Genomic DNA, 23,775 nt, shown 5'->3' with positions numbered 1-23,775 from the left:
CCGAATTCCCCTGTTTTCCTCGTGGTCAAGCATCCAGGCAGGCCTCCCGGGTCTGAGCTATCGCAGCTGAATGCCAGCAGCCCGGGGGGCGGTGAGCACCTGTTGGGTGTTACTCTGAGTTTCTTCCACCTGCGATCTGGCGACCCCAGAGACCCCGAGGCGGCAGACCGGCGGAGGCTGACTTGGCCGCTGCCTGTTTGTGTAAATAAGCTCTCGTGGCCGGCACCCACATTAACTACGGCTATTTTCACGCTGCCACGGCCCTTCCCAAGTCAAAACAGAGACTTTTACGACAAAGTACTTTCTCTCTGGCCCTTTACAGAAGGCGTTGGCTGGCTCCGCACCTCACTAACTTCTCCGAATCTGTGTTTCCTGACTTAGAAACCATGATGGCGCAGTCAGCGGTGAGCTTTCCATCTGCATGGTGGCCCCTGCCCTGGGCGACGACTTAACTCCAAGGTGCGCAGTCCCTAGCAGTGACGCTGGTCCACTCAAAGATACCCGAGTTTCTGCCTTGAGTGTTTATCCATCACCTGCTTGACATCAACACCCTACTGAACGGTAGGGTAGGGGGCTCACCCGGGAAGGGACACCGACCTGTTTTGGTTAGTAGTGGCGGGGTCAGGGGGCGGGGCCGGGTGTAAAGCGGCCCTGTATAAAGGCTGTCGGGATTTTCAGTGTCAGTAATGGGATGGGGTCGAGCTCCCAGATTTTAGGTTCCCTCCAGCCCTCTTTGTTCTCATCCCCCAGGACGGCTCACAGATGCCTTGACGGGCCGTGGTGCTGGTGGTCAGAGATGGATGCTGTCACGCGGAGTTGGTTCTGTCACCTCTGACCCCTGCCCAGCAGCCTCCGGTCAGGTAATTTGTGTATAGCCATGCACAGAACCGGCCAAAGTAAGTCCTGTCTCAGGGCACCAGAGATGTTTCCTGAAATGGGACGTCGACCTTGGCCGACCTTGGCCGACCTTGGCCGGAGGGGGAGGAGGAAACACCTGTGCTGGCTGCTACATGGTGAAGGTCAGATGGACAGGCGGATGGATGGTCTTATAGATGCGTCCACCACCTCGTGGTGGTGAGGTGGTCCTGGACATGTCTGAAGGGTCACGTCGCCCGGGCTGGTGGGAAGAGGATGAACCAGGGGCAGGGGCAGGAGAGGAGCCGGGTGCTCGGGGTCTGGGCTGTGGTGGGGAGGGTGCCCGCCTGCAAACCACAGGCCTGGGTTGCCAGCCAGGTCCCCAGTAGGGGGCGCTCGGGAGGCAACCCAGGCCTGTGGTTTGGAGCCCACAGGTGGCTGGCTGGACTGGACTTGCCTCTGCAGGCAGTGAGAAACTCCTGCCAGTTTGGGATGAGGGCAGTAGGTATTGTCGGGCTCACACTTCTCTGAGCTCGGGAAGCAGGACTACTTTGCCTGCTGTTAGCCGCAAGAGGGACTGACCTTTCCAGAAGGGATCTAATGAAAGACCAGCTTCTTCTGTCTCTCTCTCAACCTATACGTTTTCTTTTCTTTTTTTTTTTTTTACTGGCTAAGTGGGTAATTTATTTTTCGTATTTCAATTGCAGCTGACATTCAGTGTTCTTTTGTATCAGCGTCAGGCACACAGCACAGTAGTTAGACATTTCCATGCCCGACGCAGTGATCCCTGGGTAAATCCAATGCCCCCTGACACCACTCACAGCAATTACAACATTACCGACTCTGTTGCCGACGAGGGCTGGACACGCCCGCGACGGCTCTGTAACTGCTGACCTGTGCTTCTTCCTGCCTGCCCCTCCCCTCTGTCAGCCTGTACAATTTTTTTAAAGATTTTATTTATTTTTACAGAGGGGAAGGGAAAAGAGAGGGAGAGAAACATCCCTGTGTAGTTGCCTCCCGAGCGCCCCCTACTGGGGACCTGGCCGGCAACCCAGGCCTGTGGTTTGCAGGCCGGCACTCAGTCCTCTGAGCCACACCAGCCAGGGCAGCCTATGCATTTTTTGATAGGAATTCATCATAGACTCTAATCTGTGAGAAACGTGGGTGGTTATAGTTTCTTCGTGTGTAGCTTTTCCTGGAAGGCCTTCTTCCGAGTCCCACAGAAGTGAGGCCTGCTGGAGTGTGGCTGGTAGGGTAATAATATGGGTGTGAGGATTTGAAGTTTTAATGGGAACATTTCACCTGAAGTGTCATATGGTGTACTTGAGTGTGATATTGTTATGTTACAGAATGACATGCTTACCATTTTGTAATAAAAGATTTTGTAGTAAAAAAGGGGCATGATTAGCCCTGGCTGGTGTAGCTCAATGGATTGATTGAGCGCGGGCCTGCAAACCAGAGTATTGTGGTTCGATTCCCAGTCAGGGCACATGCCTGGGTTGCAGGCCAGTTCCCAGCAGGGGACCCACGCGAGAGGCAACCATACATTGATATTTCTCTTCCTCTCTCCCTCCCTTCCCCTCTAAATAAATAAAATCTTAAAAATAAAAGGGGGCATGATTTGTGCGGGACCTTGTATTTCTCTGTATGTCTTACACACACCCCTAGCATCTCCCTCTGGGCAGGAGTCTACTCCTGGTTTCGCCACATTTGCCACGGTTCACTCTGGGCCCAGGGACGAGCTTAGGCCGCTCCTGCCCGTGGTGGTGAGTACCCCCACCGCCCCTTGTCCTCAGGGCCCTCCCAAGACTCACCCCTTTAAGGGGGCCCTCCCTAGTCACCCAGTCCCCATGGTGTGTCCCCACGTGGAGCCCAGCACCTACCCTGCTCACAGTGCACCAGTGGGTTGCAGGGAGCTAGCTCACCCCACGCTGCACACCGAGGTGCTGGGGCAGGTTCACCTGGAGTGGCCTTCCTGTCATCAGGCCTCTGTGTTTCACTCTGTATGTCAGCTTTGCATTGGACGTCGTGCAGGCGTGGCTGGGCCGGCCCAACGCCGGGGTGCTGTAAGGCCAGCCGGCGTGTCTGTGCATGTCTGTGCCAGCGTGTGGAAAGTGGGGACAAGAGAAATGCAGCCGCTTTGGAGCCGTGACCTCAGTTCTGTTCTTGGAAAAGGGAGCATTTGGTCTTTCCTGTGCATCAGTGAGTTTAAAGGTATCCACCAATTGCTTATACGGATACATCAACAGGCCTGCAGGACTGAGGCCTGTTTGATTTGCATGAGCCATGCAGATTTGAGGCGAAGGGTCACACTGTCCCCCCAAAACGATGTCCAGCCAGCCCACAGGCAAGGCTGGGGAAACACCAAGTGCTTTATTAAGCCATTTATGCCTGTGGGTAACTTCAGAAAATGCCCCTTCACTGTAATTGGTGTTTTTTGATGCTTCACGGATAGTTTATTGTCTGCACCCAAGATCGTCTGGTTGGGCTACTTAGCACGCAGTGCTGGATTCCAGGGTATCTTTTAACCTTAAATAAGAGATACAGCCATGGAGGTCTAATTTGATGGAAGTTATTGAACCCCAACCTGAGTTTTTCCACACCCCGCGCTTTGGAACACGTGGGGAGTAGCTTGCGTGCGTGTGTCTGACCTCTCACCCTCGACCCCCCTCCGCCTGTCCCATTCCCGGCGCACATCACAAAGCAGTGAGCGAGCAGCCAGGCGACTGTCCCTCTTGTCACACGCTTTCCAATTATTGAAAATGAAGTGACTCCCCACAGAGGAGAAATCATTAAATATATAGTAAATAATGAGGTTAATTAATTTAACCCTTCTAATTAGGAAGCTAATTAAATCAGAAAATTAAAACTGACACAAGACACTAAAACCAGGAAGTCCTGAATTCAGATCTAAAATCGCCTCCTGGTCTCTGGCCGATTCCGGGGCAAACATCGGCCACAAAAGTGTAAGTCTGTGATCTTGCTTTCAATCTGTACAAAGTTACATTTTCCATACCATAAACACTATTTTCAGGGTTTACCTTTTAAAATTTCTCTTATGGATGAAGCTCTGCTCCCTTTGTGTGGGTGGGGGGTTGTCAGTTGATTGTATTTTTTATTTTCCAATTACAGCTTATGTTCAACATTATTGTTTTATTAGTTTTGTTCTACAGCATAGTGGTTGGACACAATTTTTTTTTTTTTTTTTTTTTTTTTTTTTTTAAGAATCAGAATAGCGGCTCAGTGGGTGAGTGCAGGCCTGTGAATCAAAGGGTCGCTGGTTCGATTCTCAGTCTATGGCATATGCCTGGACTGCGGGCCAGGTCCCCAGTACAGGGTGCATGAGAAGCAACCACACATTGATGTTTCTTTTTTCTCCCTTTCTTCCCCTCTCTAAAAGTAAATAAATATAATCTTATAAAGAATGCATCAGAGTAAGTCCAGAAAGATGGGGTTAGCCCCAGTGGTGCTAGTACCTGTGAACCCTCTGGGCCTCCGTATGTTCTACGAGAGTTGCGGCGACCCCGGAAGCCCTGGAGAAGGAAGCAGTCTACCTGGGAGTGAGCGGCCAGGGGGCTAGAGGGAGGGGAGGCGCTAAAGTCGTCGTCAGCCTTGCATGGTCCAGAACCAGCTCCCGGCTCATGACCGTCACTCGTGAGTGGGTGAAACGTCGGAGGGGAAGTCAGGGCACATTTTGCAGAGGCGCCCCGCCCCCGCTGCACCCCTGAACTGTGATGCCTGCCCACATGAACTCTGGCTGTAACTTTCTACCTCTGGGTAGAATAAGGCTGTGGTGCTCGGTGCCGTAGGCAGTGGCTCTAAGTGCGAAAACACCCAAGCAGGCACCCTGCGCAGCACTTTTGGCGTGTCCCTCCTTTGTCCACTGTTCTCACTCCATGAGCAGTGGACGAGGGCCCAGCACTGTGGCCAGGCTCTCCTGCGGCCACTGTGCTGGAGATCTCTGATGGACGCTTCTTCCACCTACGGGAAGGTGAGCGGCCCCCCACCCTGTGTATGCCCTCCCAAGCCTCAGGGTGCCCGTGCTGCATGACAGCACTTGCTGTCCCTGGCGGAGGTGGAGATGACAGCAGGGCGCGGGGCCAGTCCCGGATCTCCCAACACACAGCACTGGCAGTGGCTGCTGGGGTACAGTGCACCCCCCAAGTGTCAGTGCTCGACTCTATGAACACATGCGCCCTGAGTCCTTGGCATGTTAGTGCCGCAGGTGCTCGACATCAAGCAGTCAACACAATTGGTAACAGTTTTATTTTCAAGGCTTCCAAGGCCACGAAGGAAGCAGTAATTAATCCCAGAGCTGGCCTGGCACGACCACTCCACTTGAAGTAGCTACGAAGGTGTTTTTCTCCTCTGGCCGCAGCTCCGGGATTGTGCGGCACCGCAAGTCCGACAGCGCCCTCTGCTGGACTGCGGGCGCCCTGGCCCTGGCACAACGGGATCTGTCCCTTAAGTCGCTGCTGTGCTCAGGGCTAAGTCCACAAGGGGTAGGCGTGTGTATCCACACCTTGGTTACTGTTTTGAGGACAGACATACCTAATTTTCTTTCATTTTTCTAAGTCCTCACTCGAGGACATGTTTATTGATTTTAGAGAGGAAAGGAGGGAGAGGGAGGGAAAGAAACATTGATCTTGATCAGTTGCCTCTCGAAGGCACCCCAACCGGGGACTGAACTTGCAACCTAGGCATGTGCCCTGCCCAGGAATCGAACCTGTGACCTTTTGGTTTATGGGACAGTGCTCTAACCCACTGAGCCATACCGACCAGGCCATAATCTCTTATTTTTGAGGAAATATTTCTCCATGTCCCTGTCAGGGTTGCGTATCCATGAGGTGAGTGGGGCAGGCGTGAACCCAGGTCCGAGGGGTGGGAGGAAGGAGAAAGCTGCACGGAACAGGTGGCTTAGCCAGCCCAAGGCGACCTGAGAGGAACCTGGGAGAGAACCACCCTGACCCACACTTCCTCCTCTTCCCTCTCAACTCTCCCGGGAGTCCCCGTCCACTAACGTCCACCCCGGCGGACTCTGAGGGGGTCTGTTTACACAACACAGGTCAGCCACCTGGGACTGAGAGCGGGCGAGGACAATCTGCAGGTCTGAGGGTGGGGGGAGACTGATGGAAGACGCCAGCGTGCCAGGCGTCCAGTAAGTACCAGGTGGTTGTCTTGGAGCACGTTGACCCCCGTCTGTGAACGCCAGTAACCCCAAATGCAACGACTACCCATGGAGTAGCTATGGGCAGGCATGGTTGTTTGACATTATCTTTAAGAATTTACATTACGTCGCATCCTCTAATCTTACCTTGTAAGGTTTTTTTTTTAAACTTAAAAATGAGTCCTGGCAGGTGTGGCTCACTGGATTGAGGGCTGACTTGAGAACCAAAGGGTCATCAGTTTGGGCACAGGCCTGGGTTGCAGGCCAGGTGCCCACTTTGGTGCGCCTGTCTCCTGCACATCAATGTTTCCCTCCTTTCCCCTTTAAAAATAAATAAATAAAATCTTAAAAAAAAGAAAAAAAAAAGACAACTCTCCATCCCATGTCCTTTTCCTGGACACATAGGGAGACTACATTTCCCAGCCTCCCTTGCAGCTGAGGTTGGCATCATGAGACCAGGTTCCAGCCAATGGAAGTGGCTGCACTGGGGAGCGAGCTGTTCTCTGGACTGGACAGAACCTCCTGGATGGGGTGTCTACTTGCCCTCTCCCTGTCTGTGGTGCTGGAAACAGTGGCTCCCTGACAGATGCCCAAGTGTCACACGGAGACGAGCCATCAGGGCGAGCCACCGTCATGTGCAAGCAGCTTTCAGTGATATAGGTCCACAAAATGTGTAGTTTGTTCCGACACCACCTGAAACGGCCTCCCAGCAGCAGTGCAGTGACACTCGACACAGGGCCAACCCTCTGTCGTGCAGTGTCCGGTGCCCTGCAGGCTCAGCTGCTTCTTGGCCTCGACCCCTAGATGCCCACAGTGTCCACTCCCCTCCAGTGAGGACAAGGAAAAGTGTCTGTGGCAGGTGGCAAGCCACCCCAGGGCAAAACTGCCCTCGGCCTCCGACCTAGGCCCTCTTGGCTGTGCGCTAGGCTGTGTGTGTGGGGGTGGGTAAGGGCAGGACAGGCACGGGCACAGCTCGCCTCCCAGTGGGCACGGCATGCACATGACACACGCTTGCCCCTTTACTGCAGCGCTGTCACTGTTTACTGGGAGCGATGGCACAGGACTGAGTGAGCTAAGGTCTGTTCAAGGTGGAGCATTACACCGCCATTAAACGGCGCAGACCCATTGCTATTCACTGGCATGGAAGGGCCTCCTCGTTTTGTTATCTAAGCAGCAACATAGGAATGTGTGGTGTCGTATTTTTAAAGGAAAAACATGTTTGCATAGGGCAGCGTCTGCAAGGATTTCAATGGTACTCCTTCTGGGGCAAGGATTCCAGGTCGGTTACCTTTTTGGCTGGTTTTTGTTTTTCTGCTTCGAATGAGCAGATGACAATTGGTGGAGACTGTGCCCTGGGGGGCAGGGGACTCTCTCCCACGAACTGGGCTCTCTGAACCCCCAGGTTCTCCTGGGATGACACTCCACTCGGGCCGTTCACGCCTCTGACTCAGGTCTTCCCTTCTATTCAAAGGTTTGATGACACAGTCCAGAAGCTAAACTAGAGGAAACAAAGGCTTTCTAAACACCGATGATGTCTGACTTCCCGGGTGTGTGATGAGCTGAACACAACAGAATGTAAGAATGAGGCTGAAGCTGTTCTATGTGATATAAGATGTGTTTCTTAAAATGTCCATGTGGAAGTACTTGCCTATGTTCCCGCCAGTACGTCCAGTTTGGGTAAAATATTCCCAGCTATGTTTCTGCTTTTTCTAATTTCACTTTTTTTCTAGCCTCCAAGTACCTAATTTCACAAAATGGAAAATAAGAAATGTATCACCCTATTTATCAAATTAGCATCAAACAGGCTGTTTGTCATCTGGATGTTGATTTTGAGCGAAATGACCCTGCTTTGCCCTGGGCTGGGAGGAGTGTGAGAACAGGAACGCTCATGTGCCCCGTTTGGGCAGCGCACACCTGAGACGGAGAAACTCGGAGCTCCCAGCTAGTGAGCCGAGCCCACAGTTGTTGCCCTAAAGTGGGTCATCTCCTAAGTGCCCCCAAAGCCATCGACAACCATCTGCTTACTCATGGAGGGCATACAGCAATCTCAACATGGCAGTTTTTCCTATGAGTTTGTGAACGGACAGGTGATAGAGACGGACCTTTGCTGACTATCATGTTTATGAGTTTTGGTGCTGATGTTTAAAAACTGAACCGCCCCCTTGAAGTCTTCTGGTGAACAGTCATCCCTCACGATGTCGTGATGTCTGTTTCCCAGGCTTTCTCGGAACATGTGCTCTCCCCATGAAATTCAATTTTACCTAAGATGCTTATTTTTTTGTCGCTGGCAGAACTGCTGTGTTGGATACACTGCAGAGTGAGTGCTCAGTGGGCGTCTCCCTGCGGCCTTCCTGCTGCTGGAGGCTCGGGGCCCACCACGCTCCCCACTGATCCTGCCCAGCTCCATGAACTCCGAGGGGCTGACGGGATTTTATGGAGATTTCTTAGTTCAGAATCTGCTTTATTGAATTATCTGAAGTCACCACAGGGTCAACTTGTCCTGCAGAAAATCACGAGTTCTTTTTTAACTTACAATATAAAATCACCATTTGAAGTATGCTTTAAATCTTTCCATGTACAGTTATATAGTGTGTTCTCGTTTAACCAAGAAGGAGCAAAGCAAACTTCTTCACACGGGTCATCTAAAGGGCATGATTTTGGTTCTGTATGTAGAACTAATTAATTATGCTATCATTTCCTTAACACTGAATGTGAAACTTTATTAATGGTCAATCCCAAATACAGGGGTCCAGCACAAATAATGCCCTTTTATTACAAAAGCCTTTATTGTAAAATCACAGGCATGTTATTCTGTAACATCACACTCCAGCACGCCATATGATGCTTTAGGCAAAATGTTCACATTAAAACTCTGAATTATTACACCCATTTTATTAGCCCACTGACCACACTCAGGCAGGCCTTACTGCTGCTGGGCCCTGAACATTCTTGAATGTTCAAAGGAAAGATGGTTCATTCTTCTTCAGGCCAGCATTCAGTGCTTCTGTTATCTGTACAAGAAATGCCTTAGCTTTCAAGTAAGGCTGCTGCATATTCCAGACTGTTGGGAAGACAAAAGCAGCGTTGGCAACGGTGGCTCCGTGCTTCGGGCGTCATCCCATACACTGAAGTGTTGCAGGTTCGATTCCTGGTCCTGGCACGTACCTGGGTTGTGTGTTCGTCCCCAGGTCCACACGCATACAGGCAATGCTTTTCTCTCCCTAAAAGCACTGGGGGAAAAAAAGTCCTCCGATGAGCACTAAGAAAAGAGAAAAGCAAGAGACTTCCGCCAAGATGGAGGCGTAGGTGGAAGCACTGTGCCTCCTCCCACAACCAAGTTTAAAAACAACAAAGTTTTGCCCTGGCTGGTGTAGCTCAGTGGATTGAGCACAGGCCTGCGAACCACAGGATCGCGATTCAATTCCCACTCAGGGCACATGCCTGGGTTGCAGGCCAGTTCCCTGCAGGCAAATTCCCAGCAGGGGATGCACTAAAGGCAACCATACATTGATGTTTCTCTCCCCTTCTCCTTCCCCTCTAAAGGTAAATAAATAAAAATTAAAAAAAATAGACAAAAAAATTAACTAAAATTAAAAAATAAAGACAAAACATTAAAAAAAAACACAACAAAGTTTTAGCAATAAAAACGCAGCCAAAACCACAGAAAATTGAAATTCATGGAAGTCTGACAACAACGAATTCTTCAGCCAAACCAGTAAGAGGGGCAGAGCCAGCAGCAGAGTGGGGTCGGGCAGGAAAGATCCACCGGACTGACCCGGGTGTGTGACCCAGGTGCACCAGCAGCCGCGGGTGGATCCCAGGTGTGGAGAAGGGGCAGACCCACTGAGGGCTCAAGGTGGTGGACTCACTGAGGGCTGACCACGGTCACACATTTGTGCGCAGATAAACAGGTGAAGGAGGGAGTGGTGAGACAGACTGTGCAGGCCCCAGTGGCAGGATGTGGCAGAGGGGACTGCCATTGCCCCTCTCTGACCCCGCCCCCACATACAGCGTCACAAATCAGCGACCTGGGTGGCCCTGCCCTGGTGAACAACTAAGGCTCCGCTCCTCATACCTAACAGGCACAAACAGATCAAAACATGGCTCAAGAACAACTCAGAGCCCAGAAATCTAAGCGATGAAGAAATAGCCAAACTTTCAGATGCACAGTTCAAAACACTGGTGATCAGGATACTCACAGAACTGGTTGATTTTAGTCACAAATTAGAGGCACATATGAAGGCTAAACTAATTGAAATTAATGGAAATGCACAGGAAACCAATAGTAATGGAAAGGAAACTGGGACTCAAATCAAAGGAGTGGACCAGAAAGAGGAAAAAAATGACCAAACAGAAAAGAATGTAGAAACAAGAATTCAAAAAATGAGGAGAGGCTTAGGAACTTCCAGGACATCTTTAAACATACCAACATCAGAATTATAGGGGTACCAGAAGGGGAAGAGGAACAGCCACAAGTGGAAAATTTATTTGAACAAATAATAAAGGAGAACTTCCCCAATCTGGCAAAGGAAATAGACTTCCAGGAAATCCAGGAAGCTCAGAGTCCCAAAGAAGTTGGACCCAAAAAGGAACACACCAAGGCACATCATCATTACATTAGCCAAGATTAAAATGAAGGAGAGAATCCTAGAAGCAGCAAGAGATAAGGGGACAGTCACCTACAAAGGAGTTCCCATCAGACTGTCAACTGATTTCTCAAAAGAGACCTTACAGGCAAGAAGAGGCTGGAAAGAAGTATTCCAAGTCATGAAATCTAAAGACCTACAACCAAGATTGCTCTATCCAGCAAAGCTTTCATTTAGAATGGAAGACAAGATAAAGTGCTTCTCAGATAAGATCAAATTCAAGAAGTTCATCATCACCAAGCCCTTATTATATGAAATGTTAAAGGGACTTACCTAAGAAAAAGAAAATAAAAAAGATGAACAGTGAAAGGACAGCAAACTCACAGTTATTAACAACCACACCTAAAACAAAAGCAAACTAAGAGGATAGCCAGATCAGGAGCAGAACCATAGAAATGAAGATCACATGGAGGGTTAGCAACAGGGGAGTGGGAGAAGGAGAAGGGGGAGAAGGTACAGAAAATAAGTAGCATAGATGGTAGGTAGAAAATAGATAGGGGGGAGGGCAAGAATAGTATGGGAACTATAGAATCTAAAGAACTTGAGACACTGTGGTAATAAACTAAAGGGGGGGGAATGGTGGGGGAGGGGGTGTTCAGGGTGGAGGGGAATGAGGGGGGGAATAGAACAACTGTAATGGCATAATCAATAAAATATATTTAAAAAAAGAAAAGAGAAAAGCAGAAGATGAAGAATAGACAACATCAGAGCAGTCACGTGGGGGCAATGAGAAGGTTCCCAGCTGGCTGGCCTTCTGCCCACGCAGAGTCACTCACTACATTCCTCCAGCTCCAGGGCAGTCGCAGCCGCATCGCCAGATCCAGGGGCCAGGGCTTGTCCTTGGGTGGTGTCCTCATCAGCTTTCACCTTCGGAACTTCTCCGTGATCGCTGCAGACTGAAAATGACAATGAATTCATGTCACAGGAGAGCGTTGCACTGATTTTTAAAGTTCTTTTTTCAAACTAACTTCACCATCACTGACTTAAAACAGTTTCTGCTTAGCCAGTGACAGTCACACTAAGTAAAGACGCAGGACAACACCTGGGGAAGAAGGTGCTGGGCCCAGCTCTCAGCCACCTCAGCCTGAAAGCAGACTCCGGAGGACAGTGGGTGGGTTGTGTGCAGGGGCATGGGGCCCTTGTCCTCACGCCTTAGTGCCCCAGGACCCCGCAAGGAGGGGTCGGGAGAGGCCAGGGGTGTGGCACTGGGCAGCTTGTGCTTTCCCTAGCTGATTGGGTGTCATTGGAGCCGGAAAACGTCCACACTGTATGCGAAGATGACGTCAGAGCGGGGACACGTCACAACCATGCAGACAAGGTGACATCCGAGAAGAAATACATCACGACCATGCGGGGAAAAATGACGTCAGAACGGGAGCACGTCGCAGCCGTGTTGTGTCGTCAGAGCCTCTGCAAGGAGGTGAGCGCGGCTCACACCCACAGCTGGGGTCCCGGTAGGAAGGAGGTTTGGGGTGGGGGAGAGACGTCCAACTGGACAGGGGCGCCCCGCTCGGACCCCGACTCGCCCCCACGCCCCGCCCTCAGCCGGGCCCGGGCCTTCCTCGGCCGCGGGCGTTACCTCGGGTCCGGTTCGGCAGCGACCGGCGACGTTCCGCCCCTCTGTGCTCTAGATTTGCTGCCCCGAGCCGCACTTCGGTCGCCCGCGCGGCCGCCCGCCGGCGTCCCGCCCCCCTCGCCGCGCGCCTGCGCTGCCCGGGCGGCCGCGCGTGCTGACGGGAGGGGCCTGGCATTCCCACCTTCCCGGGACCGGCCCACTGCGGCCGCACGTGGGGGACGCGCGTTTCCCCCAGTCCCCGGGGCCCCCTCGTGAGCAAACGGCGGCCACGCGACCTTGTTTCCCGGTGCGGTCCGCGTGGAGGTCGTACTCACCGGTCCGCGGGCCGCAGTGGAGGCGCCGGGCGGTGTCTTCTGTCCGCCCTCCCCTTGGCCCTCCCCCCGGCGGCCCGCGGATGGTGCGTCCCGCAGGGCGCGCGCGGCTCCCGCGCTTGGGCTGCTCGGCGCGGGCGGGGGCGCGGAGGGCGGGGGGGAGTGGGCCCGAATCGCAGCACCGGGCGGGCGCCGCGCCGTTGGGGACCGGGCCCCGCGGGCCGGGGCGGGAGCCGCCGCCGAGCTTTCCGGCCCCCGCGACTATGGCGGACCAGGCGCCCCAAGTTCCCGAGGACATGTTCAGGGAGGTCAAGTACTACGTGGTGGGCGACATCGACCCGCAGGTACCGCGCCGCCGCCGCCGCGTCCGCGGCCGGGCTCCGCTCCCGCCGCGGGCGCGCGCTCGGGTGCAGAAACTCGGGTTTCCGCCGCCGGGTCTTTGCCCGCCTGGCTGCGTGGAGGCTCGACCGCCCGGCGGAGCAGGCCGGGGAGAGAGGGTTTGGTCCTTGGACCCTCGGGAGGGTACCTGGGTTGCGGTCTGTGGGACCCTGGGAGGGGACATGTAGAGGTTCTGCGGGACCCTAGGCTCTGTCCAAACCCGAGAGGAGGGGAGAGCACGTGGGTGGAAGTCAGCGTCCGAGTCCTTCTTGCTCGGTGCCCCCCTGGAATCCTCTGTTGGGCCTAGTGTCGCTGCCCTCCGCCTGGGGAAGCCGGCGACCTGTCCTGTCTCTTGGCCGTAGTAAGTCTCCGGACCGCGACTCCGCGGCCTCCTTGGAGACGCACTTTTCGCTGTCTCCCGAGGCGAGGTTGGGACCCGGACGCACCTTCCCTCTGCCCACCCTCACCCGTATCTGGGCTCCTGGAGGGGCGGGCTCCTCGAACTGGCCTGGTGTGACAGCCACCCAGCTGTCATCTGTGTGCACCTGAGAAGCGCTCCGTTCGTCCCCCACGAACTTGAGTGGCTCAGTGTTCCTACTTGGCTGAGTCGCACAGTAAGTGCGGAGAACGCCCGGATGGCACCCTCGCTCTCAGTATTCAAAACTTAGTGGTGCCGGCTCCTGGGAAAGCGTCCCGGGGCTTTTCTACGTTTTTTCTCCGCAGCCCGTTTCTTTCCAAGCCAGAGTCCTGCTCTGCTGCGGTGGGCGGGAGCCTTGGTTGAATAAGCTCCCGGGTTAATCTATTGATGTTCCCTTTAAGTTTATGCAGTTATGCCTGGGTGTCCTGCCCAGGGAGTGCCAAGCCTGGAGGAAGGGCGTGGAGCCAGCCGAGGTCTAGGGCTGGGAAATGCACGTGACTGGCTGTGGAAGGGGGTGGAGGCTCAGAGGCACTGGGTGCCTTAGTAACCCACCGAACTCCTGTCTGACACCCCCCCCCCCCATCCTTCCACTGTACCTTTAGGTGAAGAGAGTTTTAGCTTCAAACTTAAATATAAACAGCATTAGCTTTTCCAGTGCTGACAATCTCCCTTTTTTCTGCCATTCTTCAGCCCCTTTTCTTCCTCCCCCCACTCCACTTCAGGACTGGGCTCTTGCAAGGGACTTGAACCCAGTGCCACTTGCAGCCTGGAACAAGCTGATGCTCAACCACATCTGCTCAAGTATAAATCAAGTCAAAGTGCTTACAAATGTCCCTCACAAACCACTGGGATCTGCAACAGCCTTTTTTCTTAAAAAGTCTAGAGCCACAGCATCCGACTGTCTGAGTCTCCTGTGTACAGACCTGGAAAGCTGGTGTGTCCAGTGTCCCGAGCACGTCAGGCATGGCACGGGGCCCAGCATAACGGACAGACAGGTCTCACAGTTGTGGTAGACGGAGCAGCTCACACAGCTCAGTGCAGTGCTAGGCCTTGGGGTGCATGGTGGCCCCTCTGAAATCCTTCAGGGTGGGTGTCCTTTCTGGCGGGTCCTGAGACAAGCAGAGGTGAGGAGGGGAAAGATGGTTTCCTTCGTGGTGAAGAGGAAAGGTGGCAGTGAGGGTGGGCTGCACCGGCTGGAGGGAGCGGAGGTGCATCTGTGAGGCAGAGGTCGGCGGGCAGCCTGCACACTGGCCAGGCTAGCGGTCGGGTGGCCTCAGTCTGCAGATGCCCTGAAAGCGTCGACAGGGGGAATGCGCAGGCGGCTGCCTGGTGTTTCAGGGCTTGGGCGTTGAAAGGAAGCCAAGGGGCTGCACCCTCGTGCAGGCGCGTGTGACCTGGTCATTCTCAGGCAGCTGGCGGGAGGGGATGACATCTGCAGACCCACAGACCCAGCCGTGGGGCAGGGAGAGGAGGGCCTTCCTCCATGGGACCTAGGCTCCGGGTGCTCTGAGGTCCCAGCGAAGTGGAGAGGGAGCTGGTGTGTAGCCCAGGACCACCGAGGTTCCAACGACTGAAAGTGTGTTGGTGTATGCTCCAGTTGTGTTGGTAGTCGGTGACCGGTCCTAGAGGGTGTCCCGTGCGTGGGTGAATGTGGGTGCTGTGCCCTGTCGGGGGTGCACCCTGGGAGCTGCACTGTCTCCACCTGGTCTCCAGGCGTCTATTGCAGAACATCTTGCTGTGCATCCTGAGCAGGTGCCCAGACCCATCCTGAGCTGGCACTCGGAACCTGGTGGGCCTGAACTGCATGTCCTTCTTGCCCCACCCACGCGTCACCCTCCTGGCACCCACTCCCCTCACAGTGGCTGCCTTTGCCCGTCCTGCTCGCTCTCTCACATGTGTCTTTCTCCTGTCCTGGCGACCTGGGGACGTTCCCTCACCCCCCTTACCTGCCTCCTCACCTGCTGAGTGTGGCTCTTCCTCCTGGGTGCCCGGCCCGTGCCCCCGTGACACTGACAGCCGTCTTTCTGGAAAACCCGACCATCACTCCCTCGACGCCCTGCAGTCTCCACCGAGACACTGGTTTGTTTCAGGAGGAAGCCGCAGCACACAGGAGAAAGACCGTGTGGTGTGCGCCGGCACGCCCGTCCCGCATATGGCTGCGGCCCTCTCCATGGTGTAGCCTGTATCCTGTCCAGAGAGCCCCTCTAGTTCCTGGGGGCTCTTTGTGCGTCCAGTGGGACTGCACTGTTGTCCATGGGGTCTGGGACCTGTGGTGAGAGGACGTGTCACAAAAGCAGTTTGGATGCAGGCTCGGGGACAGGCAGCGGAGTGCAGGCCCTGTGGTGCCTGCATGGACCGGCCGTGGCCTCCCCAGAAGCCTTATCTGGGGTGGTGGGCACTGTGTGCCCACATGCCCCTGTCCTCGGTGCAGGGACCCTGTGTGGCACCACGCTCTCGGTGGGCTCTGCACTCCCTTGGCCGTCACACCGAGAGTTGCTGCTTTTCATGGTCCCCCAGAGTCTCACTGGCTGTGACTCGGAGTGGAGGGGTGTGGGGCTGTGGTGTGTCTTCAGTTACAGTTTTCATCCTTCTCAGTGATTTGCGTAAGCTGAGGCGGAGGCACAGTATTTTCTGTTTTAATTCCTGTGTCATTTTAAAGGTTATCCAGCTCCTGAAGGCCGGGAAAGCCAAGGAGGTGTCCTACAATGCACTGGCCTCGCACATCATCTCAGAAGACGGGGACAACCCGGAGGTCGGGGAGGCCCGAGAGGTCTTTGACTTGCCTGTCGTGAAGGTCGGTAGCATGTCTGGTCAGTTCTCTGTGTTCTGCTGTGCGTGTGCAAAGCACTGTGTGGAAATTAGGGTGGAGCTTGTCAGCGTTGGCTGGCGCTGGGCGGAGGGAGCTACAGGGGGCTGGTGCCCTTCCCATCTCAACAGTGACTGGCCTCCAAGACTTCAGGCTCAGTCTCTGGGAGGGCCAGCACCCCAGTCCCCTATCCATCTGCACACTCACCCTCTTTCAGAAATGGTCAGGCCAGGGGGCCTCACGTGGGCCCTCAGCGCAGGGGCTGCAAGCCCCACGGCCTGGAGCCCAACCCTGTGGCGGGGGTTGTGTGTGTGAGGCCCTGAAGTGAGGCTTGTACGTGAGGAAAGGCCCGTGGTTTGTGGTGTGTGTACACACGTGTGTGTGCGCACATGCAAACTGCTCGAACTGGAGTGTGCAGGAGGAAGAGGAAGGAAGCACTGAGTGTGTCTGCCAGCGAGGAGCTGCTTAGGCACAGCAACATCGAGGCTGCTGGAAGCAGGTCCTCACCTGCAGAGCCAGGGGGCTGTGACCGCCACAGAGGCAGCCTGGGCCTCACAGCCCACCAATGGGGTTGCCACGTGGGGCGCTTTCGTGGCCTCGGCTCCTGCTCTGGCTCTGGGCTGAACACAGCGGTCTCCTCTGAGTTGCAGACAAGTTGCGTCTTGGTGCACCGGGCTTCCGTGCAGGCCACGTGGGAGGCTTGGGGCCCGGCCTCGCAGTCATCACCACTTTGCTGGCCCCTCTTGCTCTGTCCCCACCTGGGGCCCCACCAGCTTTAGGGCTTGAACACGAGCCCCCAGCTCAATCTTGTTCCCCGATGTCAGCATCCTGGCCTGCGGGGCTGGACGGGCAGCACCACGCACCCCAGGACTCCTGGGTGTGGCCAGGATGCCCATGCTCCTTGAGGGGCGGGGCCTCCTGGGGGGGTTGGGCTGAGCCCAGCAGGTTCCCCTGTGTGCACGATGCTGAACCTGGCAAATGCATTTTGTGTTTTTTTTTAAAATTTTTTTATTGATTATGCTGTTACAGTTGTTCTATTCCCCCTTTCATTCCCCTCCACCCTACCCCCCTATCCCCACCATTACCCCCCCCTTTAGTTTATGACCATGTGTCTCAAGTCCTTTAGATTCTATATTTCCCATGCTATTCTTGCCCCCCCCATCTATTTTCTATCTACTGTCTATGCTACTTATTTTCTGTACCTTTTCCCCCCTTCTCCTCCTCCCACTCCCCTGTTGCTAACCCTCCTTGAGATCTTCATTTCTGTGTTTCCACTCCTGATCTAGCTGTTCTTTTAGTTTGCTTTTGTTTTAGGTGTGGTTGTTAATAACTGTGAGTTTGCTGTCCTTTCACTGTTCGTTTCTTTAACTTCTTTTTCTTTTTTTTTTTTAACTTCTTTTTCTTAGATAAGTCCCTTTAATATTTCATATAATAAGGGCTTGGTGATGATGAACTCCTTGAATTTGATCTTATCTGAGAAGCACTTTATCTGTCCTTCCATTCTAAATGAAAGTTTTGCTGGATAGAGCAATCTTGGTTGTAGGTCTTTGGATTTCATGACTTGGAATACTTCTTTCCAGCCCCTTCTTGCCTGTAAGGTCTCTTTTGAGAAATCAGTTGACAGTCTGATGGGGACTCCTTTGTAGGTGACTGTCCCCTTATCTCTTGCTGCTTCTAGAATTCTTTCCTTCATTTTAATCTTGGCTAATGTAATTATGATGTGCCTTGGTGTGTTTCTTCTTGGGTCCAACTTCTTTGGTACTCTCTGAGCTTCCTGTATTTCCTGGAAGTCTATTTCCTTTGCCAGATTGGGGAAATTCTCCTTTATTATTTGTGCAAATAAGTTTTCCACTGGTGGCTGTTCCTTTCCCTCTTCTGGTACCCCTATAATTCGGATGTTGGAGTGTTTAAAGATGTCCTGGAGGCTCCTAAGACTCTCCTCATTTCTTTGAATTCTTGCTTCTTGACTCTTTTCTGTTTGGCCATTATTTGCTTTCTTCTGGTCCACTCCATTGATTTGAGTCCCAGTTTCCTTTTCATTGCTATTGGTGTCCTGTGCAATTCCATTCATTTCAATTAGTTTCGCCTTCATATATTTGTCTAATTTGTGGCTATAATCAAGCAGTTCTGTGAGGATCCTGATCACCAGTGTTTTAAACTGTGCGTCTGAGAGTTTTGCTATTTCTTCATCGCTTAGATCTATAAGGCTCTGGGGCTTTGAGATCTTCTTGCGCCATTTTTGGTCTGTTCGTGCCCTTTATGTGTGAGAAGTGGCGCCTTGGACTCCCAGGTCGCTAGGTTGTGACGCTGTATGTGGGGGCGTGGTCAGAGCAGGGAAATGGCGACCCCCTCTGCCGCTTCTCACACCTGGGTGCGGAGGATCAGCGCCTTAGGTGGTTCACCTGGGCAGGGCCACTCAGAGTCGCTGGGTTATGACGCTGTATGTGGAGGTGGGGTCAGAGCAGGGAAATGGCGGCGCCCTTCCTGCCGCTAGCTGCGGGGGACCCGCCGGGCCCGGTCCAACTGCCCACTCCCTTGCCTGTCCACCCGCGCACAAATGCACGACCACAGTCAACATGCAGCCCCGCTTCCCCGCTGTCTCCCCCGCGGTCGCATGCCTGGTCACTAGCTCGGTCGCTCACTAGGTCCAATCCTGCGCCTGGATTCTGCACGTCTGGATTCTGCTCCTGAGTCCGTCTGACCGAGTTTTCCTGTGCAACCCCGCCTCACCGGCCGCTGGTTTCGCTCCTTACCGGTCAGGCTGAAGAATTTGTTGTTAATGGACTTCCGAAAAGTTCAATTTTCCGTGTTCTGGCTGTGTTTTCTGTTGCTAATATTTAGTTGTCTCTAAACTTGGTTGTGTGAGAAGGCACAGCACATCCACCTATGCCTCCATCTTGGCGGAAGTCTGGCAAATGCATTTTGAAGAGAAGGCCTTCTCATGCACCGTGACGGGCGACCTGCCTGCTGCACATGAGTTTTATAGACACTTAAGTACTTGCTTCTCTAGGCACTGGAACTTTATCAAATATTTTCTTCAGCAGCCCTGGGGCATCACAGGGAATGTTAACTGTGCTGATTTGCAGTGGGTTGATTTAACGCTGTTCCTTGCATTTGGGATAAATATCTCCTGATGGCTGGTTTCCTCATTCTCCATTCCTGCTTTGTTATTTGTGGGAGGACATGGTGGCCGCTGGCCCCATGGTCTGTGAGTGGGTCCCCTGCCGACCCCACCCGTGGTCCCAGGAACAGCTCTGGGGCAGGCACTGCACAGAGCGCCGCGGGGGCCCTTCCGCAGCGGAGCTCAATTCCTGTCACGGCCGCCCCACTCCCATTGCCCACCGTTGCCCCCCAGCCCTGCGACATGACTGTGCTCAGCACTGAGACCCCACAGGTCACTCTGGGTGGGGCACTCTAGAGACCCTGGCTCCTGAAAAGCCACCTGGTGCTCAATGATGCAACCCGGGAGCTCCAGGGGTGCTTCTGCGGTGCTGCTGCTGAGGCCAGAGTGGCTCATGGGGCAAAGGCACACTGAGGGCGGGAAGGTCACAGCCATGTCACCACGTAGGTCCCAGTCGGCTTCACCTGGGTCTGGAGATTGGCTCGAAGCCAACAATGTGGAGCCAAGCTGGGCACAATGCTTCTCCTCGGCTGGTGCCCTACGTCCGGTCAGCCGACTGCATGCACACCGGCTGTCAGGCTGTCCACAGTGACCGTGCCCCGCAGAGCTGCCTCTGTGGCGCAGAGGCGTGGCCTTCCTACATGCTGTTACTGGCTGGTGGCCTCTCCCAAGGTGCTTTGCTGGCAGCGACCGGTGATGTGAGGGTTGTCAGCGTGGAGCTCCAGCTGCCTGAGCACGAAGACCACGCATCCATCCTCAGCGTGGCGCCCAGCCCTGTGCCATCTCTGCCGCCCAGTGGCAGGGTGCGGGCTGGCGAGGAGCCGGTGTCTCAGCCAGCTGAGCCAGTGAGGGTGGTGTCACAAGGCTTTTACGGGGTAATACTCTGCAGCAGAGCTATCGGCACGATTCCTGTAATTTTCAAAATTAAATAGGGAAATACAAGTTATCAGAAGGTAGTGATTAACCGAAGGTTTTACAGGTAATCCGAGGTTTAGAATTCAGAGGAAGTTGCCTTTCATGGTTTGCTAACCGAGCACCTGCTTGGCTTCACTGAAGAAAGCTCACAGGCTCAGCCCTGATCTAATCCAGGGGCAGCAGGACCCCAGAGGGGCCGGGGTACACTACACGCGGTGTGCGTGGCAGCCGTCCTACCCGCCCCTCCGTCAGGAGCACGGCGGTGTCTCCACCAGCCTGCAGGCTTAACGCAGTGACTCGCATGTCAGCCCGGGTTAGATCTTTACTCTCGATTTTGGGCCTTTCTCCTGGGGCATTAGCAGTGCATCTTCCACCGACACCCAGGGTGCGTAGGGGGCGTCACAGCCAAGCCTTTGTTTGCAGGAGCAGCACTCGTGCAGAGTGTGGGCGTCGTGGTGATGGGGGCAGCGCCCGCTGACCTGAGCCTCTGTTTTCTCTTCACAGCCGTCCTGGGTGACCCTGTCTGTGCAGTGCGGAGCCCTCCTGCCGTATCCTTTTTGTCGGGGGATCAGGGGGCAGGGGTCTGAGGGCTTGCGGGGGGCGCCTGGGCAAAGAGTGGGTTTGGAACACGCCGTGCCATGTGCATGCTTTGTCCTGCCTGTCCTCCCGCATTGCGTGTTGTGTGCCGACCCCTGGCCTGACCCGTGGGAGAGGGGGAGCAGCCATGCTCCAGGCTGGCACATGGGCATGAGTCCCAGCCCTCCAGCCCCCCGCCCTGGACACGGCTGCCTGACCTCAGGTCCTGCTGCTTCGGGGCTCAGAGCCCTATCTGAAACGACCACTCCTTCGGCATCTGGTTAGGTAGCGTGTGTTCAAAGTTCTGTGTGTCTGCAAGTCAGGTGACGAAGTGTTTGAAGAGCAGGAGGGGGGAGGTTTTATTTATTTTTTTATTGTCTCCCAAGGATGTTTATTGGTTTTCAGAGAGAGAGGGAGACACACACACACACACACACACACACACACACACATCTGTCAGTTGCCTCCGGTGCGCCCTGACTGGGAATCAAACCCATAGCTTTTTGATGTCTGGGACAATGCTCCACTGAGCTGAGCCATGAGGCCGGATGGGTTACTCTCCCTCATTTTGCCGGTAGAGGTTCATCTGTTTGGTGCATGCTGAGTGCATGCAGTGGGCTGGGCATAGCCTGCAGAGGGTGGGCAAGGCCTCATGTCTGTCCCTCCTGCCCTTCCTGAGGGACACTTGGGCCCCAAGGCCTCTGCAGGCCCCTGCAGGCCCCTGGCCTGTCACCCAGCTCTCCCGGCTCTTGCTTCACCTGGAAAGTGGGAGGCATCCTCCACGAGAGAGCCCCTCCGGGCAGCACTGGGTTTGAGACCCCCACGAGGGGCACGGGAGGCCCCAGCAGGTGTGATGTGAAAACGTCAGGCGCGGGCAGGGTTCTGTGAGTCCACACCCTGCTCTGCTGCGGGCCGGGGGGTCTGCGGACGCACCCGTCCTTCCTGCAGTGATGTGGGAGTTTGGTGTCCTAGTGTCGAGAGCGTTTGCAGGGGCCTCAGACAGATGGCAGGTGTCCCTCCCTCTACCAGCAGCTCTTGGGTGGTGGAGAGGACTTGTGGGAGGCCATCTCGGGAACCATAGGTGTCCCTTCCATGGCGTAAAGGGTTAAAGGAAGTGGGCCTCTGGTTTTGTTGCGTGGTCTGCTTTCTTCACAGATGCAGGTGACAAGGACTGGGACAGGGTACCTGGGACTATAGGAGGCTCGTCCTGCTGCTGTGGCCGCCCCCGCCATGGGAGCCCCTTCGGGAGGCCTCATCTTGGCATGCTCCCTGCCCACCCCCCAGGGGCTCGGAGGGTCCTAGAGGGAGCCCGGAGACTGGCAGGCCACATGCCTCAGGTCTCCCTGGGCCAAGGTGGGAAGCTCAGGAAGTGGGGCGGAGGCGTGACATCGGGGTGTTCGGGGCTCCCGGCAGTCAGGCAGGCTTGGCCTTCGTGGGGTTTCTCGGCAGGCCTGGGCCTCCTTTCTGAGCCTCCTTTCTCACTTCACCTGACTTGGGGGACACACTGTCCCCTCATTTTCTCGTGGACACGGCCGACAGCGTGGGCATCTGCACTGCACACCCGGGCCGGGCTCAGTGCGTGGTCAGGCCGACTGTGGGAAGAGCTCTGCCCCAGGTGCCTCTCAGGCTTTGCAGGGGGTGTCTCCGCACTCCCGGTGGAAGCGCCCCCCCCCCCCACCGGGACGTGGGCCTGGCAGCTGGCTCCGGGGCTGGGTGTCCGTGTGTCGGGAGTGCACCACGCAGGACACTTATGCCCCAACCTTCTGCCCATTCGTGCTGCTCTCAGTCCCCTGGGTCTGTCACTCCCCCCGGCGGGTGGGGGTGGGGTGTGGGGGAGTCTGCTGGGAGAGGTTACCGCCCCGATCCTGCTGCGTTGGAGCCTTAACAGAGGCGCCTCAGCGTGAACGGGTTTTCTCCGGAGTCCAGCCAGGTCTTCTTCGGGATCACCGCCTGTCTATCTCAGGTAAGTGTGCTCCTGGTTCCCGTCCCTTGGGACCGCGTGTGCCGGGGGCCAGGCCTGCTGGGACGCCCGCTTCAGGGAAGCCCTGTGCCACGCTGCCTGTTCCGGGTGATCCGTGCCACATGTTGTTGTTCAGGTGTGTACGTGGCTTTGGTGGGTGAGGGCGGGCTCTCCGGTGTAAGAGTGTCGCAGATGTGGGACTTGGGAACGGAAACACAGTGAAGGTGAAATTACCAGACGGCAAAGAGGATTCCGTCACAAGTACAGAGAACTCCCTTACTGAGTGCAGGGCTGACACAGGCCCAGGGGGAGAGCTCCGCCCCCGTAGGCACAGCAGGGAGTGAACGCACCCCGTTCTGCAGAGAGGGGGCACAAGACATGAGCATGCCTCGAGCAGTGACGGCGGCCGGGCACAGCGGTGGAGAGGTTGCAGAGCTGCTGTGGGGAAGTAATTATGCAAAGCAGAAGCGTGTTAAAGGTGAACTACCAGCCGAGCGCTGGAGGACACTCCTGGTTGTAAGAGACAGACCGAGGGTCGCATCGAGCCTGGGCACGCACAGTGGTGGTTGCCCAGCCCCGGGACCTGCTGCGGGGAGCTGCCCAGGGGCGTCAGAACTGGAGGAAAGGCAGAAGGGAGAGCAGGTGGGGAACTAGGGGGGCCCTTCAAGGTGGAATCCTGCCCTAAGACATGAGTCTTTGCCAGGTGGGATTGGGGTTCACGGTCAAGGCTGAGCTGGAGCCCTGGGGCTCCAGTCCTGTGCTGCAGCGACAGGGTGGGGTGGGGGGACAGGCACACAGGTGCTAAGGGACAGCAGCGGCAGCTGGGCTGTCCCTTGGGTGGGAACCAGCGAGGTGGGTTGGGCTTGGGCTCACGGTGCGGGGTGAGGGTCACTGGGGCTGGATGTGGGTCCGAGCACACATGAGGGAGTGCCACTTGGAGAGGGGCTGACCACAGCCAGACGGGTCCAGAGTGCCGGGGACGCCACGGTCAAGGCTGTGGATTTAGGCTGTGGATTTCAGCCGTGAGCACAGAGGAGACCCCCAGG

General features: G+C 55.2%; 2 protein-coding genes across 7 annotated transcripts in view; one reads left to right on the top strand and one right to left on the bottom strand.

The window, feature by feature from the left end:
* Positions 1 to 8,770: 8,770 nt before the first annotated feature.
* On the bottom strand, positions 8,771 to 13,477 carry LOC128628373 (uncharacterized). 6 transcript variants are annotated; one of them, XR_008392761.1, is made up of 4 exons: positions 12,248 to 12,372; positions 11,711 to 12,078; positions 11,445 to 11,564; positions 8,771 to 9,252 (listed from the first exon to the last, which is right to left on the bottom strand). XR_008392761.1 is itself a non-coding variant. In XM_053671909.1 (4 exons), exons 1-4 carry the CDS (start codon positions 12,851 to 12,853, stop codon positions 9,057 to 9,059), a joined length of 507 nt encoding a protein of 168 aa, XP_053527884.1. In that variant the 3' UTR covers positions 8,771 to 9,056. The 6 variants fall into 6 exon arrangements, 4 of the variants coding, with proteins under 4 accessions (XP_053527884.1, XP_053527885.1, XP_053527882.1 ...); XM_053671909.1 differs by lacking the exons at positions 11,711 to 12,078; positions 12,248 to 12,372 and adding an exon at positions 12,559 to 12,853 and having other exon boundaries at positions 8,771 to 9,083; positions 9,188 to 9,252; XM_053671910.1 differs by lacking the exons at positions 11,711 to 12,078; positions 12,248 to 12,372 and adding an exon at positions 12,559 to 12,853 and having other exon boundaries at positions 8,771 to 9,083; positions 9,188 to 9,243.
* Positions 12,817 to 23,775, top strand: part of PAXIP1 (PAX interacting protein 1) — a 33,834-nt gene continuing 22,875 nt past the window's right edge. Inside the window, exons 1-4 of the mRNA XM_037131960.2 lie at positions 12,817 to 12,899; positions 16,011 to 16,145; positions 20,698 to 20,741; positions 22,669 to 22,732. Of these exons, the coding sequence (XP_036987855.2) occupies positions 12,819 to 12,899; positions 16,011 to 16,145; positions 20,698 to 20,741; positions 22,669 to 22,732 (324 nt within the window). The 5' untranslated portion in view covers positions 12,817 to 12,818. The remainder of the gene's footprint in view (positions 12,900 to 16,010; positions 16,146 to 20,697; positions 20,742 to 22,668; positions 22,733 to 23,775) is intronic.

Source organism: Artibeus jamaicensis, unplaced genomic scaffold, assembly GCF_021234435.1.
Source record: "Artibeus jamaicensis isolate MK-2021 breed Jamaican fruit bat unplaced genomic scaffold, CSHL_Jam_final contig_718, whole genome shotgun sequence".
NCBI classification, from domain to species: Eukaryota; Metazoa; Chordata; class Mammalia; order Chiroptera; family Phyllostomidae; genus Artibeus; species Artibeus jamaicensis.
The sequence above is the reverse complement of the archived record's forward strand: the minus strand, read 5'-3'. Positions and strand labels throughout refer to the sequence as shown.